This window comes from Epargyreus clarus, unplaced genomic scaffold, assembly GCF_041222505.1.
Source record: "Epargyreus clarus isolate Ecla_fem2 unplaced genomic scaffold, WU_Ecla_fem_2.2 ptg000026l, whole genome shotgun sequence".
Classification (NCBI taxonomy): domain Eukaryota; kingdom Metazoa; phylum Arthropoda; class Insecta; order Lepidoptera; family Hesperiidae; genus Epargyreus; species Epargyreus clarus.
The window spans coordinates 6,732,914-6,749,452 of NW_027332233.1; the positions used below are offsets into that span (position 1 = coordinate 6,732,914).

The following is a 16,539-nucleotide window of genomic DNA, read 5'->3' on the forward strand; positions in this document are numbered from 1 at the left end:
ATAAAATATTGCTAAACACACGTTAAGAAGAGATAAATGATAAAATCTATTACGGAATAATAAAATAAGAGTCGTGAGCAAAGATCATTATTTATTTCATATTAATCATGTTAAGTACAAGATAATATACTGCTATCATTGTTTATATATAGACTTTTCATGACTAAAATATGAATATTATAAACAGCACGTTATGTAGCTTATACCTAATATACCTATACCTTTACTTATATCTATATTAGACCTATTTATAAACATTTAACACATAGACTTATAATATTTCTAAGGTATTCTTATTGTGTTCATTAGGGTCCGTTCACTCCGACCGGCTCGGAGAGGAGAGCACATTTTTATCACGTTCGAAACAGAGTTTTGAATACTTAATTGTATAAGGTTTATTTTTGCATGAGCACTTCTTTTGTCATTTAGAATGCTTGAACGAGCTTCGTGTGAAATAATAAAAGGAGCCGACCGGCTCTGACTGTGTGCTCATTCTCGCTCGCGCAGCCGATCGGCTCCGATTGCGAGCGCACCCGCTTTCAGATTTTTACCAGCCGGTCCATGTGAAATAGTTGGCGGCTCCGCTCCGGCCAATTCCAAGCATATACGATACGGTCTGTGTGAAAAGAAAAATGCGGGCCGATGCTCTCCGAGCTGGCCTGTGTGAACGGACCCTTACTGTGAATAGATATTCTTTACGCGTTTCCGCTAGTGTGATGTATTTAAAGCTGTTATGTTAAGTAGTAAGATTTAAAGCTATTTAAGGCAAGAAATTATTGTTTATAGATAAATAGTACATTACAATACGAGGACGAAAAATTTTTTTCTGACAAGTGTGAGTTTGCAGACCGAGCCGCAGGCGAGGACTGCAATCACACGAGTCAGAAAAACATTTTTCGTCCGCGTGTTGTATAAAATTTTATAAAAAGTATTTAATATAGATGGTTGTGTGTTTTAAGGTACTTGTTTTATTAAAAGAGATATAATAAACATAATAAACAGACTTAAAATTTTTTTTTGAATAGAAAAAGTTAATTTAGCTTTAACAATTAAAAAAGATTACACAATAAGAAAAAAATACACACTAGTTATTAAGATATGTTTTTTTGGATTAAACTTTATATATTATTTACTTTTATTTACTTTAATACACGTATCCGTGAACTTATAACAAAATATTTTTTGTATAAAAACAATGTATTGAAACTATTTTGACGCTAAGCAACTGTTTGGTAATATAGTCAATAATAATTAGTACATATATAGTCATATTGTTACATACATTATAGTAACCTCACTGCCCGATAACAACATTGCCCACTAATGGTAAGAATCCAATCAAAGGACAGTAACCCAGAAGTACTCGGACTGGCTCGAAATAGAGTACAAGTACATACAACAACAGTAAATAGATGAACGCCGAGACCGCAAGATCCAAAATGAATAATCTGAAACAGACATATAAAATAAAGTTTAAAACCTAAAACAAAAATCTAACATTATCATTCATATGATCCTGCCTAGGCGAGGGTCGAATTTTAAACCGTCCAGGCAAAACAACAAGGCGACTACTACATTATGTGGGTCGCTAATATCAGAATGTGTTATTCCTTATTTCAAGTAATCTTCAGGCAACGAGGTTAAATCCAGAAAAAATAGGCTTGTGTAACCCAATTTAGATAAGTCATTTACAGCGTAATGCGTTAATTGTACCTACATAGCGTCAAGTGTACCTTTTTTTTTATAATATAAGGGCAGCAGACGAGCATGCAGTCCACCTGATGGTAAGTGGCTACTGCCGCCCATGGACATCTGTAATCAACCCCAGATAGGATTAGATATTCCTACCTGAGGTCGGCCACAGATGCGCCGCTGAGGACCTGAGGACTAAGCTGGAACGCCTCGGAACAGTATGTCTCCCTTACCACACCCTTCAAACCGGAACACAGCAGCGCCTAACACTCCTGTTATTAGGTAGAAATAGGTGTGGCAGTGGTGCCGCCGGAGTCGAACCATAAAAGGTTCTACCAAAAGCTATATACGAGTAACATATCTAACGCTCGACAGTGTGTTGGACAAATTTCATCTCCTCATGACTCAGTAGTAAGAACTTGAAGACTACTCCTAAGGCAATTCAAAAGTACTTTGACTAATCTAACTTAACATAACCTCACTAATAAGACTACAGGCTAAAAATTATGAAAATGTTCAATAAAATATTAAATTTCAAGTTTTTTCATGATAATTTCTATGATTGTATAAGCCTATTAATATGAAATATAATAACATAAAGACGCTAAAAATAAAATCGGATGGTAGTATTCTAGCGTGTGGAATAACAAAATAAATTATACTTACATATTATTTTGCAATCTTGCTTTCGGTAGGTTTTCCATTTTCTCTTTCAGACAGAACAGTTTGCCACCAATCATGCAACTTTCTATATAAGGCACAATTTCAATGATGGCTAAGTCCATAGGGAACGTCGCAAAGTCTACGGGGTTCAGTTTGGTAGCCAATGATTTGAAGTTGTGTGTGTCAAACCACCATTCCCGAGTTGTAAAGTACTGTAAGACTTCGAGTCCCACAGAAATCCTGTTTTGTATGCGCACCATACTGAAACAAGAATATTATTTTTTTACAAATATAATAAGTTTATAAGAGAATAGATGATCCTAAGATAGGTGGTAGAACGCTTGTCCCTGTAGTTCCGGGACTAGAATAGGGCTACGGTATCCCCTGCCTGTCGTAAGAGGCGACTAAAAGGGGGCTTCCGGGGTTGCTGGCGGCAAGAGTGGGAGCTCGAACCGTCCGGAGAGCAACCCCGGGAAGGACGGCGGCATGTGTGATCGCATGCCGTCGTAAACACCAGGTGTGCGGGAGGAGCGTATAGTGCTCCCCCCAGGGCAGAGCCCGGCCGGGGTATCGCGCTCGGAGGACTCCGGTTGTGTTCCGTCGGAGATCCCGGAGTTCTCCAACAAGCGTTGAGGACGGCCACCACGCCACGGTTTTAATGCGGTAAAAATCCCACATAACCCGGCGTCGCTCCCACGTCGTCGGGTACCTTTTGAAGGTTTCCCCCCCGAAAACAAAAAAGGTGGTAGAACGCTTTGTGGTTCGACTCCGGCGGCACCACCGCTACTCCTATTTCTGCCTCATAACAGCAGTGTTTAGCGCTGCTGTGTTCAGGTTTGAAGGGTGTGGTAAGAGAGAGTCCTCTAGCTTAGTCCTCAGAGGTAGCGTCGCATCTGTGGCCGGTCTGGAAGGAATATCTGATGCTATCTGGGGTTGATTACAGATGTCTATGGGCGGCAGTAGCTACTTAGAATCAGGTGGACTGTATGCTCGTGTGCTACTTCTATATTATAAAAAAAGAAGATATTTATAAGTATTATGACTTGAAAGGTTTTCCATAGGATTTTCCACAGGATTTTCCATAAGGTGCAAAATGACACTGGTGCTGCAAATGTCCATAGGTGACGGTGACTACTTTCCATCAGGTAGCCCGTCTGCCTTATCGCTAAGTTTGAAAAGCGTATTCTCTTTCAAGTTATAATTTACATTTATTTACTATTCAATCGTCATAAAGGGTTAGTTTAACGAAAGTCGTTTCTGAATTCTAATTCACAGTACATTAGGAAAACCTGTACAAAATTGTATACTTAGTGCTCAATGTTTACCTACTTAATTCTAGAAGCAAGTGACCTTATCAAGTAGAAACATAACTTCGTAATTCTGATACAAAATAGTCAAGACGAAAATACAGACAGATTTTCGTATCACTGAGTTATATTATGAGGATTATTTTTATTACATTGTACTGTTTTTTCCTACGCGGGATGCCGCGTTGTCTATAATTATAACGCAATAATTATCTATCATTACATGTACTTATCAGTGTGTAATTATTAATGTGGTATCGCTTATACATAATCATGGTATAGGTAGGTAGATACATTAGAAACTCGATTATTCGAACTTCAGGTATTGGGATTTGCGATTATTCTTACTACGAAACGCAATTAAGTTAATTTTCGAGTTAATGGCCTTAGCAGACTAGCTACTTCTATTATTATTAGTTGCGCGAGAAATAAACTATTTTCATTTTCATTCATAATTTATTTTTTTGCATCAAGCGCATGGGTTTTAAATGTATGCGCTGTGTAGCCTGTGATACCTGCATCTAGATTCCGAAAAGCAGCTAAATCCTTAATCTCCGATACTAAAAGTAACATGGCTGCTGCTATATTGAAATTCGGCCTCTCGATCGAGTGGTCAGGTTCAAATCCCAGCCAAGCTCCTCTGATGTTTCCACGTTGTGTGCGTGTTAGAAATTAATCACTAACTTAAACTGTGAAGGAAAACATCGTGAGGAAGGCTGCATACCTGAGAAATCTTAAATAAACTTTTCAAAGGGGTATGAAGTCTACCAATTCACACTTGGTCAGCGCAGTGGACTTATTCCTAAAGGATTAGGGCATAGTCCACATGAGAAGGATCTCATTCTGTGAGGAGTCCCGTCCCCAGCTGTGGGACAGTAATGGGTTAACGACATCTGTTGGGGTGTTTCAAGAAAAAACCTTTATAAAAATCTTTATACATTTAGCTTTACGGATTTTTGGATTATCCGGATGCCTTACGACAATAATAATTCGGGTTACCGAGTCTCTACTATATTCGTAATAGGAATAACCCGGTATCTACAACAACGTGATAAAAGTGAACATCGCATGTAATTACTTGTAATCGTTTTTATTCTTATTTTTCCTTGTGTATTTTTATTACCGTGTTATATTTGTATAAAATGTGTGAGTTAGATGTTTGTTATATTGGTTAACCATCAAGTTATTTAAATCCATATTTGAGTTAAACGACTTCTTAATACACAACGTAACAATTAAAGAGTAAATTATAATGTTATATAAAATCATAGTTAAATATTATAATTACTTAATTATTATATGATATATTTTAACAATATATTTAAAATATTTTAGTGCCTGTTAACTTAGATAAATAAATCTAGTGTTGTAATGTGTGCTTTTAAGTCTGGGTAAATTATAATTTAATTACAATTTAAATACTGCATACTAAATACGATTATAACATCGTAATAAAATTACAGAATTTGAGCAACTCGCAGCGACAAAACTATAATATTACTAGCTGGCCCGGCAAACGTTGTGTTGCCATATAAATAAAAAAATGTTAAGGGTTATATTCATTTCTAGTAATACTGAGAGATACTTACAATCTCTTCTGTCCGAAAATGAGCATCAGGAAATCGATCAAGTACGCAGGGATAATGTGATAGAAGAAGACACACAGATCGTGTATAAACTTGTTATGTCTTATATTTCCGTTAGGATACCACAAGGGTCCCTCGAAAGGGAACTTGCGTACTGTTGCCTTGCCAACATCCAGAACTTCCCTCCAGGTGATGTTCCTGTCGTCGCCTGTTGTCAAGTTGAAGACTGGAATCTCTGAAGGCCTGGTTTTAAGAAAACACAAGTTAATTATTTTATCAATAAATTTTGGTCATGCTAATTGTTAACATTTTTACATACATGAGGTCTACCTGAGTTCAAACATTTGTTAGAGGAACGCCTAGTGTGTAGAAACCCAAAAAGGCAGGTCAAATCCTTTAGAACATTGAAGTATTACCAGTGCTTTATTAGGTCGAAATGGTGTGACTGTGAAACGCCTAAGTGAAAGAAATCTACTGAAGAAACGGATACATCTCGCACACATGCACACAACAAAAGTAGTCAACAAAAATATCACATTTATCACCGTTATTAATACTTTCAAAGATCAAAATTTGTCAATTTTGTTATGAAATAAGTTTCAAATGTCAATTTTTGGAAGGCAAAAACATGGATTGATTTATTAATAAGCGCTGTAAGAAGTCGCTAATTTGAAATATGACGTACTTTTCCATCTGAGTGTTGATATGGTACGGGATGACGATGAGCGCGTTGATGGCGATGTCCACGGGGACCACCTCGGCGTGGTAGTGTCCGCAGCAGTGCATCGACCGGATCACGCCCTTACCAGCCCCGACCATGAGGCCGATGGGACCGTTCAGGTTGTCCACCCAGCCTGGCATCGGCTCCTTGTAGGAGGGAGTTACTACAAACACAATGTAATTGAGGCTGTTAGAACCAGAGTAACTACAAAAACCAACCTAACTACAAAAAACGATTTAGAATATGGAGAAAAGTAAAAGTACATGCATTTACTACGGCGACGCGATTCATTTCTATATTCAGAGCGGACTAGCAGTTTTACGCAGACTATACAACATTTTTAAATAACAAAAATACAGATAGGTCAAAAATCATTAAAATGCAGTTAGGCCACTCTGGTTCTAGCAGCTTCAATATTTTGTTTTATAATATAGGATTAGCAGACGAGTACATGATGGTAAGAGGGTTTTATCACCTTCAGTTATTTGGATAACCTACGTGGTACACACACAGAGTAGATTCGTTATTATTTTTGTGATCTGGGCGAGTCCACAGCTTCTTATTACGCTATGAATAAATCACATTTTTTTATGTAATTAATCACATATTTTTATGTAACGTTTTGATTTAGCTGGCCATTACGATATATGAGGACATATGAGGGTCACAGGTATTGCAGATACGCCGCTGTTACTGAGAATGACCTCATATTAGGTTCCCATACCTTTCAATTAATCATTGTTATCATATAATGTACTTAATTTAAATTTTTATCTTCTAATTGCTATAAATTTAAAAGGTGGTAGAACCCTTTGTGGTTCGACTCCGGCGGCACCACCGCCACACCTATTTCTACCTAATAACAGCAGTGTTAAGCGCTGCTGTGTTCCGGTTTGAAGGGTGTGGTAAGGGAGACAGACTTTTCCGAGGCGTTCCAGCTTAGTCCTCAGGGGTAGCGGCGCATCTGTGGCCGACCTCAGGTATGAATATCTAATCCTATCTGGGGTTGATTACAGATGTCCATGGGCGGCAGTAGCCAGTTACCATCAGGTGGACTGCATGCTCGTCTGCTACTCTTATATTATAAAAAAAAAAAAAAAAAAAAAAAAAAAAAAAAAAAAAAAAAAAAAAAAAAAAAAAAAAAAAAAAAAAAACTTGAACAAAGACTCAAATGGCCATAACAAAATACGAACTTTACAAAGGCCTCAAACGCTTTTGTGGTCTCGTAATTCCTTAAGACTTATTGAATGCTCATAATGAATAGGTTTACTGGCGTACAGTGACATTGTGATGTAATCTTTACGGTTAAGACCCTTTGTTATTAATAATACATTTTAACTGTGTTGAAAGCAAAGGTTGAAAGTCGTATTTTAAGTGAATACAAGAAGCAATTCAAGAAGAAGAAATTCAAGAAGCATCTATTCAATTTGTGATGTTTTTGAAAATTAATTAATCATAAAAGTTAATCACTGAACCATAGCGAGACCTAAATGCCGGCAATATCAGAAATTCAAGACTATTCAATCTTTGATGCTGTTAAAATAAATTAATCATAAAAGTTAAATACTGAATCATGGCGAGACCTAAATGCCGGCAATATTTCCACAATATTAAAAGGGACGTGACGTCTCTGCTGGACTATCCTGTGGTCCACTTTAGTGGCCTAATATTGATTTAAGGGGTTTTATATCTGGCATATCACACATAGCCCATAGAACAGTACTCAACTTTCTTAGAGGTAAAAAAATAATTGTTGAATGAGCCAAAATGATTTTTTTTTTTATAATATAAGAGTAGCAGACGAGCATGCAGTCCACCTGATGGTAAGTGGCTACTGCCGCCCATGGACATCTGTAATCAACCCCAGATAGGATTAGATATTCCTACCTGAGGTCGGCCACAGATGCGCCGCTACCCCTGAGGACTAAGCTGGAACGCCTCGGAAAAGTCTGTCTCCCTTACCACACCCTTCAAACCGGAACACAGCAGCGCTTAACACTGCTGTTATTAGGTAGAAATAGGTGTGGCGGTGGTGCCGCCGGAGTCGAACCACAAAGGGTTCTACCACCTTTAAATATTTCAACACCCACCTATACTGGGCCGAACAACAACAGCTGGTAATTCCGGGTAGCTGTCCCTGACAAGGGCTTCAGCCAGTCGCTTGGAGTACGTGTAGGAATTGGGATGCTTCTGCATGATGCTGGGCGCGAGGATGTTCAGCTGCTCCTCGGAAAGCCAGCTCGCCGCGCGGAGAACTTCTTCTGGATTAGCTGGAGGATCGTGGACCTGCGAAGATTTTGGAAGCTTAGTTTACAGAAAAAATATAGCCCAGTGGATTGTGGACCAAAAAACACTTAATTCTTAAATGAAAATGAGACCTCTCGAACGAAATATTGAAGCATGCTAAATTGTGCCATTTGTAGCTTATCAAAATAATTCACACCTGAAGTGTAGTAAGTATTCTTGTGGCAAAATTTAATGGTTGATCCGCAATAGTCAGTTGAAGGTGGTTTAAAGTGAGATAAGTATGAATAGGAAGGTCAATTGTAAGGATCAGAAAAACATTGGGATCCACCACATTTAGAATCATTCAGAATGATAATGTGGTTTTTGAAAAATTACTTAATTTACATATGTAAATAAATTTGTGTTTAAACTTGTTGTACAATTGGGTACACAGGCAGTAAAAAAGTTATGTTTCCCATGTTAGTTATGCAAACTGTGTGAAACCCATAAAAATAACCAAAATTTGTTCTTGTTGATATCAGTCCCTACCTGCAGCTGGCAAAATATAAATATTTTACATATCCAAGCACCCAATTGTTTTAAAATGTAAGTAAATAAACATACACTATATGCGATGTTAAATATCAGAGGTGAGATCACATCAATTGTTTATTTTCTTTTGTTGTGTAGTATTCGTTTAGGCCCATGGATATAAGCATCTTTTGATTAGTTTACTAGGGCAAACTACTTTCAAGGGAAAGCCGCAAGTCTAGTTGGTTTCTAAGAACAACAGATATAATGCAATAAACCGTGTCAATTTGAATGTGATGCACAAATATATGCCTCAAAATGAATTTATCATGGTTGTTCGAAAATATTGAAATAGATATTGAGATTAGCAGTATTTTTTTAAACTACAGTAATAATTGTAAGTTATAGTTATAATCATAATTGTCTATACAACGGACTTCATTTAGCCAGGTTCATTAGAGTAGTAGTAGTAGCCCCTGTAGTTCCGGGACTAAAATAGGGCTACGGTATCCCCTGCTTTCGTAAGAGGCGACTAAAAGGGGCTTCCGGGGTTGCAGGCGGCAAGAGTGGGAGCTCGAACCATCCAGTAAGCGAACCCGGGAAAGATGGCGGCATGTGTGATCGCATACCGTCGTGAACACCAAATAGTATGGGAGGAGCGAAAACTGCTCCCCCAAGGCAGAGCCATCGCGCTTGGAGGACTCCGGTTTCGTCGTGTTTCGTCGCAGATCCCGGAGTTCTCCAACAAGCGTTGAGTACAGTCACCGGTGGGGTTTTAGTGCGGTAAAAATCCCACATAAAGGTTCACTAGAGATCCTGATTTGCCCAACGTACCCTTTCAGCCATCCGATCGTAGTCAGGGTAGCAAAAAGCTGTCGAGAGATGTATAAAGGCAGCTAAATTCTTCATATTCTTCGCAATGTCCAGAACTCGCTGAGTTCCTCTTGTATTCATCTCTAGACCCTCCAGAAGCGGAGCTTCCAGGCGCAGTGAAGCCGCGAAGTGGAAGACAACGGATACCTGAAAAAAGAATTTACAAATCAGATTTTGCTGGACGATAGAAGAAATAACTCAATGTAGGTTAATAATCAAGGGTCGGATATCGGATATTTTGGATATCTAGGTTATTTACATGGCATATGTATTTTATTCCTTAAAGTAGGGAAATTTTGAGTTGACACTAACAATCAACTACTACTGAGTTCTTTGTAACATTCTAAAAGATTTATGAACACGTGCATCTTGGACTGAAGACTAATTTTGAAGTTTAGTTAAATATATTTTGTGTGTGCCATGGCTATAACACGGAGAATCTGCGGAGGACGTTGATCAAAATATTCATTAACTTATTCATATACCTCTTTACAAATTTCTTCCAGTTGATCCTTTTCAATGCCGAGCTTGTCGTATATGATGTCACCAGGCACCGGAATGAGCTTCTTCATCACATGAGGTTTCTCCGTTCTTATTCTCGCAAACAACTGTAAAAGTAACAAAAAAATATTAGAATAATTTTACAAACACATTTTTACTGACAAAAAATGTTCCGTAAAATCAAGGTATTGTAAAATCTTCTTTCACCCCTTCATCATATTCATCATCATACATTTATTTACCTTATTATATGGAATTGTGTTCAGCTTTGAGCCATCTAGAAAAATGAATTGAAACTACTTCATTATCATGTAATGTAACGTTTGTAATTAACATTAACAGTGAAAATGTAAAAGATAAAAGAATACATTGTTTTTTCAAAAACATAATTCATCAAAATATAAATAAAATAGCTCACGTGATCCTTTTAATGTAGCGTAATAATTACCCCCATCTTGTAGATTAATGCTTTTGTACATTTTCTCATATTAATTACAAACTGCAATAAATTGGCCAACAAACTCACGGGCAGTTTCCACATGTCTTCGATGCGTGATTCCGGTGTCTTGCCCCGCTTCGTCCGGATCACCGCGTACACGCACTCCACGTCGGGGACGCTGTACAGTAGTTTCTCTATCAGGACCTTCCCCATCAGCCCTGACGCGCCCGTCACCAACACCTTCCGGCCTCGGTACCACTCGTTCACTTCTGACGTCATTTTGTGTCGCCTGTAAAGTTTTGCAGTCTTATTATTATTCTTTTTTTGATGATTTTTTTATTTATTAAGTTATGTTACAATGTTTTATAAATCTACATATTCTTATTATTGTCTGTTTGAAAGGTTTTCATCATTAATCCAGCAGTTTTCCTGCAATAGAAGTCTTGACTCATTTTTATTAATTCGCTTAAACGTCGATTAGTTACCTTCTAATTTGTCATTATAAGCATTAGCGATGCCTATATGAGAAATGAGTTAAAATGACGATTTGTTTAATAATTGCAGAGATTAAAGATGTAATGATTAAAAATAAACTTAATTAATAAAAAAATAAATTTCGTCTTGTAATCACATGCATTTTAAGAGTTTAGTTTCGCTTGGTAATTGTTGCGTTATATTATGCTAATCATAAACGAAGAGTCGTTAATTTATTAATTTATTTATAAGAATGCTGTAATATTGGACCGGCCTACTGGTGGTTTTATGTAATAGTAGTATAGAGAAAAACCGGCTTGTAGTCAAATGAGACAGATGTCCTGTAAACGATACTAATTAGGACATGCGTTGCTAAGGACTAAGATCGCACGTTTGGTAAAACTTATCTAGCTCACTGGAACATAGTTACTATAGTACACGAATACTGTAAACAACAGAAAATGTTTCATACACAGTCTTTACAATTTTCTAAATCTAAATGTAATCTTCTCAATCTTAACATAGAGACAGATATTGCATTTAGAATGAATGAATATGAAACTTAATTAATATTGTCGTAATCTTAAACAATTCGGCCGGAAATTGAATTATTTTCGGGATATCTAAAACTATTATAATAACAAAATCCCAATCGCATAAGAATATAGCGCATGTCACTTAAACGAATTCAACGACACTTCATATGTTAAAATCCTTCAAGCAAGGGGTGTGGTTGGAAATATTTTCTATATTTATTAAAGTGTGTTCCTACAAAATTCCAATTAACTGTTACGTTAGTAGTTTCTGAACGTTTTATAACCAATTCGGTGTATGACCATAACTCGCGTTCTAGCGATGCGGTCGTAAGTGCGAGTAGCTACCTAGTCCGATTTCGTAATTGTTGCCAGTGTTGTAAGTCAGTGGCTTGCGGATTTCTAAGGAATTACGTACAAACCGCAACTTCTAATGATTTCTTTACAAATAATTTTGTACTTAACCTTAAAATAGTTATGGCAGGCTTCTTAACCAACTTATCAGGCTTTTTTGCTTATTATCTTTATGTCGTATTTCATTAGGTATTTTTTCTATTATTTTATTGAAAATCTTCAGTTTATTTCCGAGATTACATTTTGATTAGTGTAATGAATAACTTCATTTTATGAATAATTCTGTATTTAATCTTTAATACATCATAGCAAACATTCTGATAAGTCTTTCAAGGTTTTTGTGTTGTTTTGTTTTTTTTTCTAGCATTGCATTAGGGAGTTTTTTTCTTTTACTATATGTGAAATCTTATACTTCTCCGGAGTTATATTCTTCTGTCAGCCCTTAACTGCTAGACATGGGCTTCCCATAACCTGCGTTGCTTTGATGGGTCTTAACCTCTCTTAATCTAGTAATCACATTATAGTACGTTTGGTACTATAATGTGATTACTCCTATGTCCGATCGACCTATATTTGCAACCGACTTTAAGTAGGATACCAAACCTATTTGGAGTATATTAAACAAATTGATGAGAGGCAGTAACTACTACAATTACTACTTAAGTTTCTTGAATACGGCGATAAATTTCGAAATTAATGGTATTTGACGAGTATTCGTCATTATATAACCTGTTTGCTGACAATACAAGGTCATATATGTTAAGCAATGTTTGTTATAATAAGACATCCGGCTTCTCTTACTATACTTTCTCCAACACTGTCATCATTGTTCCTTATTCTGGGTTAGTGCCACTATTGATATCGTAGAAAAATGCTTTTCATATATTTTACATTCACATGATTTCGTCCCTTAACTAGCCCTACAAGTACTTAAAAACCTAAAAATATTTAAAACTCTTTATAATATGAAAATCTGAAATAAAATATGAAAATCCTATTGTATATTGTATTTTCTATTGTTTTTGACTTTAAAACGCGTTATCGTTTACTACAAACAATATACTATCCACTATTACTTACAATAATAATAAAATATATTATTTATTTCTTACCTAACTATTTGTACCAACCTGCGTTTAACTAAATGACGTCTTGGGGTCAAAACAGTTTATACATATTATGCATCCTTGACAGTAAACATTGCGTACAATATTATTATCTAACATATTTAAATAATATTTAGTTAAACACTTGTAAATTATAATGGAGGTTGTGACTTCAATTGTTAAGAAACTAGAAAAAAATTCAAAATATACATCTGCGTATACAAATCTATTATAAAAAGCTCAAAAGTTGAAAGAGTTCAAGTATTCAATGGTGAGAGTTAATTTAAAAAATATTATAGATTCATGTTAACGGTTAAAAAATATATAACTCTTATCAGAAACTTATGAGCAATATTTCTAGAATTTGATATTTATTTTGACGTAGCCATAAAGTAATTGCCGACATCCTCTTATTATTTTTTGATTTAATTTACGACCCGCGTGGCGGAGCGGTCACCGCACCGGTCTGACGCGCAGAGGGAGGGTCCCGGGTTTGATCCCCGGCCAGACAGATATCTAAATGATGACTTTATGTCTCTGTTTCTGGGTCTGGGTGTTTGTGTATTTGTCACTATGTGTGTCCATGGTACCCACGACACAAGGAATCCTAGTGTGGGGCTGTGAGTGTAACAAGGGTTTCTTTTGTAACAAGCGATTAGTCATAAACACTTGAAGACATCAATATTTAAACTTGACTGTGTCCGTCTTAATGCTTTAGGCATTGTAGACAGATAGGTACAAAATTACTAATTTGAAATTGCGAGTTAACCACGGGCAGTCACGAACAGTTATTACACGCAAAGAAACGCAGACAGCGAATAATTGGATAGTAACGGATTTAACCACTGTGATGCACTGTGACATACTAGCTTACCATCGTCATCAACCCAAACAATCCAAGATCAACAGTGTTTACCTATGCCCTTTATACTTTTAACATCTACTAAAGTGTGCAGATAGGGGGAGGCCTATGTCTAGCAGTAGACTACTAAAGGCTGATGGATGGATGAAAGTGTCCAGTAAGGAATATTTAATCTATCATATTGTGTAAGTGTGGATGGATTTCTACATGATTTTAGAATTAAACTCTTAAGTTTCTTCACAATGTTTCCCTTTAAAAGCAAGTACAGTAGAACATAGCACCATTACACACTGCCAATATATGGTAGAAAAAGGGGTCGAAGGGCTGCCGAAGATATCGTTAAGCATTATTTCGTTTATTTTTTACAAAATAATTATGTAATCTAGCTTTGCAAAGTTTTCATTTTTGACAAATATACGAGTAACAATAAACAATTACACGAAACGATAACTTCAAGTTTGAATGTAGATTAAGTAGGTATCAAAAAATTTTTTGCAACGATATAATAATACTATTGAGGTTATGCATTTAAGTAACCCATTTGATCGCAATAAGAGTTAAATGGAATTATCACATAAACTATTGTACTGCGAATTGTAACCGGTTTTTAATTAATAACTGTATTGTTATGCATTTATAACAGGAGATTCAAGAGAACATGTAATATCACAAACTAAATATGTACCTCGTTATTGTAATAAGTTTACAGTAAACTGTACGTGAAGGTATGAAAAAAGTTAATTCGATATGATAGGTATGAGAAAATTAATTCGATTGCAATTTAAAGGACATTTAGCTAAATTCAGCAGTGACGCTAGCTACCTTTTATTTCCGTATAATACGCTTTATAATACCCTTAAATTGATAAATTTGAAGCCCAGATCGAAGAATTATAACGAAAAAATGTGAATGGTAATGTTATGCTATTTATGATTTTTCGCGAATATTATGAAAATAAAAGATACCTTTAATGGTTAAGTGAGAAAACAAAAATGACAAAAACTAATGTATTTACGACCTTTACGTAAAAATCAAATTACTTTTAGGCTTATTAATATGATATATGCCCAAGACCGATAAAGTACAAACATATTTAAATAATGAACTAGATTAAAAGTATTTCTTATAAAACATAAAGAAAATAGAAGCGAATCTAACCGAATAACGACTTATACCAGTTACACATTAAAATATCGAATTCGGTTTAAATAACGAAATAAAAGGGAAAGGTGAAGAGAGATAAGTGTACGAAAGTGAAAAGGCTTACCGCGTGTTCAAGTGCAACGGACCACAGCGACACTTGGCGAGCTGCGCGCGCGCCGGCCTACTGAGTTGTATAACTTGTCTAAACGAGCTTAGGTGGAAGGAGGTTGCGTGCCAGCGAAATTTTAGAACGACGTGAGGAGGAACGCATTTACCTAAAATTAAAAAAACAGAAGCAAATTACGTTTTTTGTTTCCTAAAAATAAGTAACCTATTATATTGCTTTCAATAATTAATTCGAAACGGTATTTGACGTATTCTATTTACATCAGTTTTAATATTTAACGTCAATTATGCCTAATACGTAACTAAACAATTATTTAAAACCTAGAGTATTATAAAAAAAAATCTGGGATTAAGAAAAATACAGCCTATGTCACTCCCAAAATTAAGACGAGTCTAGCTGTTTGGGCTTTAGAGCGAGGCAAAGAATGATGCACATTCTCGAAAAACATTACCCTCTACAGAAATTCAATCCACAGCTGTCTACAACAGGGTATCAATAACAAATATGAAATAAGTCAAGAGGCCTACCTGACGTTCAAAGTGCGTTATTGCGCCTAGGAAGCAAGTAACAGTTCGTGTTTATTATCTGCTTTACCGTGCCTACGACACCCATCAAACATAAGAAACGCTAAGCCACTGTTAAAAGGCAGAATGCGTGACTGTGTTGTAGCGGCAATTGAACCCCAACGAGTTCTATACCTATTTTTAGGCCCTTTTTGTCACGCAGGCTTAGATCCACAGGCGTGTCCGTATCAACCCGCTACCGTCTCTCTTCATCCCGCATGCGTGTAACTTACTTAAGAAAGTATTTATGAAGTAGAGTCCGCATTAAACTGCTAGTCCGCTCCGAATATAGAAACGAGTCGCGTAGCAATAGCAAATTGTACCTAGATATTAGCCGGACGAAATAAAACCACACAAGGCACAAAATCCCGCGTGGTAGGAACAAGGTCCTCACTTAGGTCTTAAAGTCTCTTAAAACTTATTTCAAAACTTGATTCAAAAAAATAAAAATAACTTAAAATACTCACATCCGATGTAACGAACCGTGTTACCTATGTGCCTAATTAAGCTTAAGTAACAGTAAAGACGGTTATTCAACTTAAGTATTGCGTTCACATTAACGGTTTGGTGTAAAATCAAATAAAGCGGCATCCCTGCGAACAAGACAAACGGGTTACTAGCCAGTCGTGCGTTTTATTTCCATTGCAGTGCCGCGTAAATAACCGGTAACTACACGAAACTTGTAAACCGTCTTTTTATTACGCTTGTAAGGGGTTAATGAAAAACTTAAATTAAGTGAATACTTCTAATCAATTGTGAATCAATTCCAAATTCTATAGAAGCACACGTTCTCATAAACCACCTATCACGCCAGAATTCTTTCTTTCTCTTTTTTTTA

General features: G+C 36.3%; 1 protein-coding gene across 1 annotated transcript; it reads right to left on the reverse strand.

Moving 5' to 3' along the window:
• Nucleotides 1–919: 919 nt before the first annotated feature.
• On the reverse strand, nucleotides 920–16,310 carry LOC140753504 (fatty acyl-CoA reductase 1). Its single transcript, XM_073088150.1, has 10 exons — nucleotides 16,169–16,310; nucleotides 15,136–15,286; nucleotides 10,627–10,828; nucleotides 10,085–10,207; nucleotides 9,561–9,746; nucleotides 8,060–8,255; nucleotides 5,934–6,132; nucleotides 5,252–5,491; nucleotides 2,359–2,616; nucleotides 920–1,448 (listed from the first exon to the last, which is right to left on the reverse strand). The coding sequence occupies exons 1-10, from the start codon at nucleotides 16,290–16,292 to the stop codon at nucleotides 1,295–1,297; spliced, it is 1,833 nt and encodes a 610-aa protein (XP_072944251.1). The 5' UTR covers nucleotides 16,293–16,310; the 3' UTR covers nucleotides 920–1,294.
• Nucleotides 16,311–16,539: the final 229 nt, after the last annotated feature.

Bases quoted from the DNA above. Each gene is read 5' to 3' on its own strand.
- LOC140753504 (XM_073088150.1), bottom strand. From the start codon at position 16,292: ATGCCGCTTTATTTGATTTTACACCAAACCGTTAATGTGAACGCAATA. The intron at 2,617-5,251 runs GTAAGTATCTCT...TTCTTGTTTCAG, and splicing joins ATTTTCGGACAGAAGAGATT to TATGGTGCGCATACAAAACA. The intron at 1,449-2,358 runs GTAAGTATAATT...TGTCTGTTTCAG, and splicing joins GCAAGATTGCAAAATAATAT to ATTATTCATTTTGGATCTTG.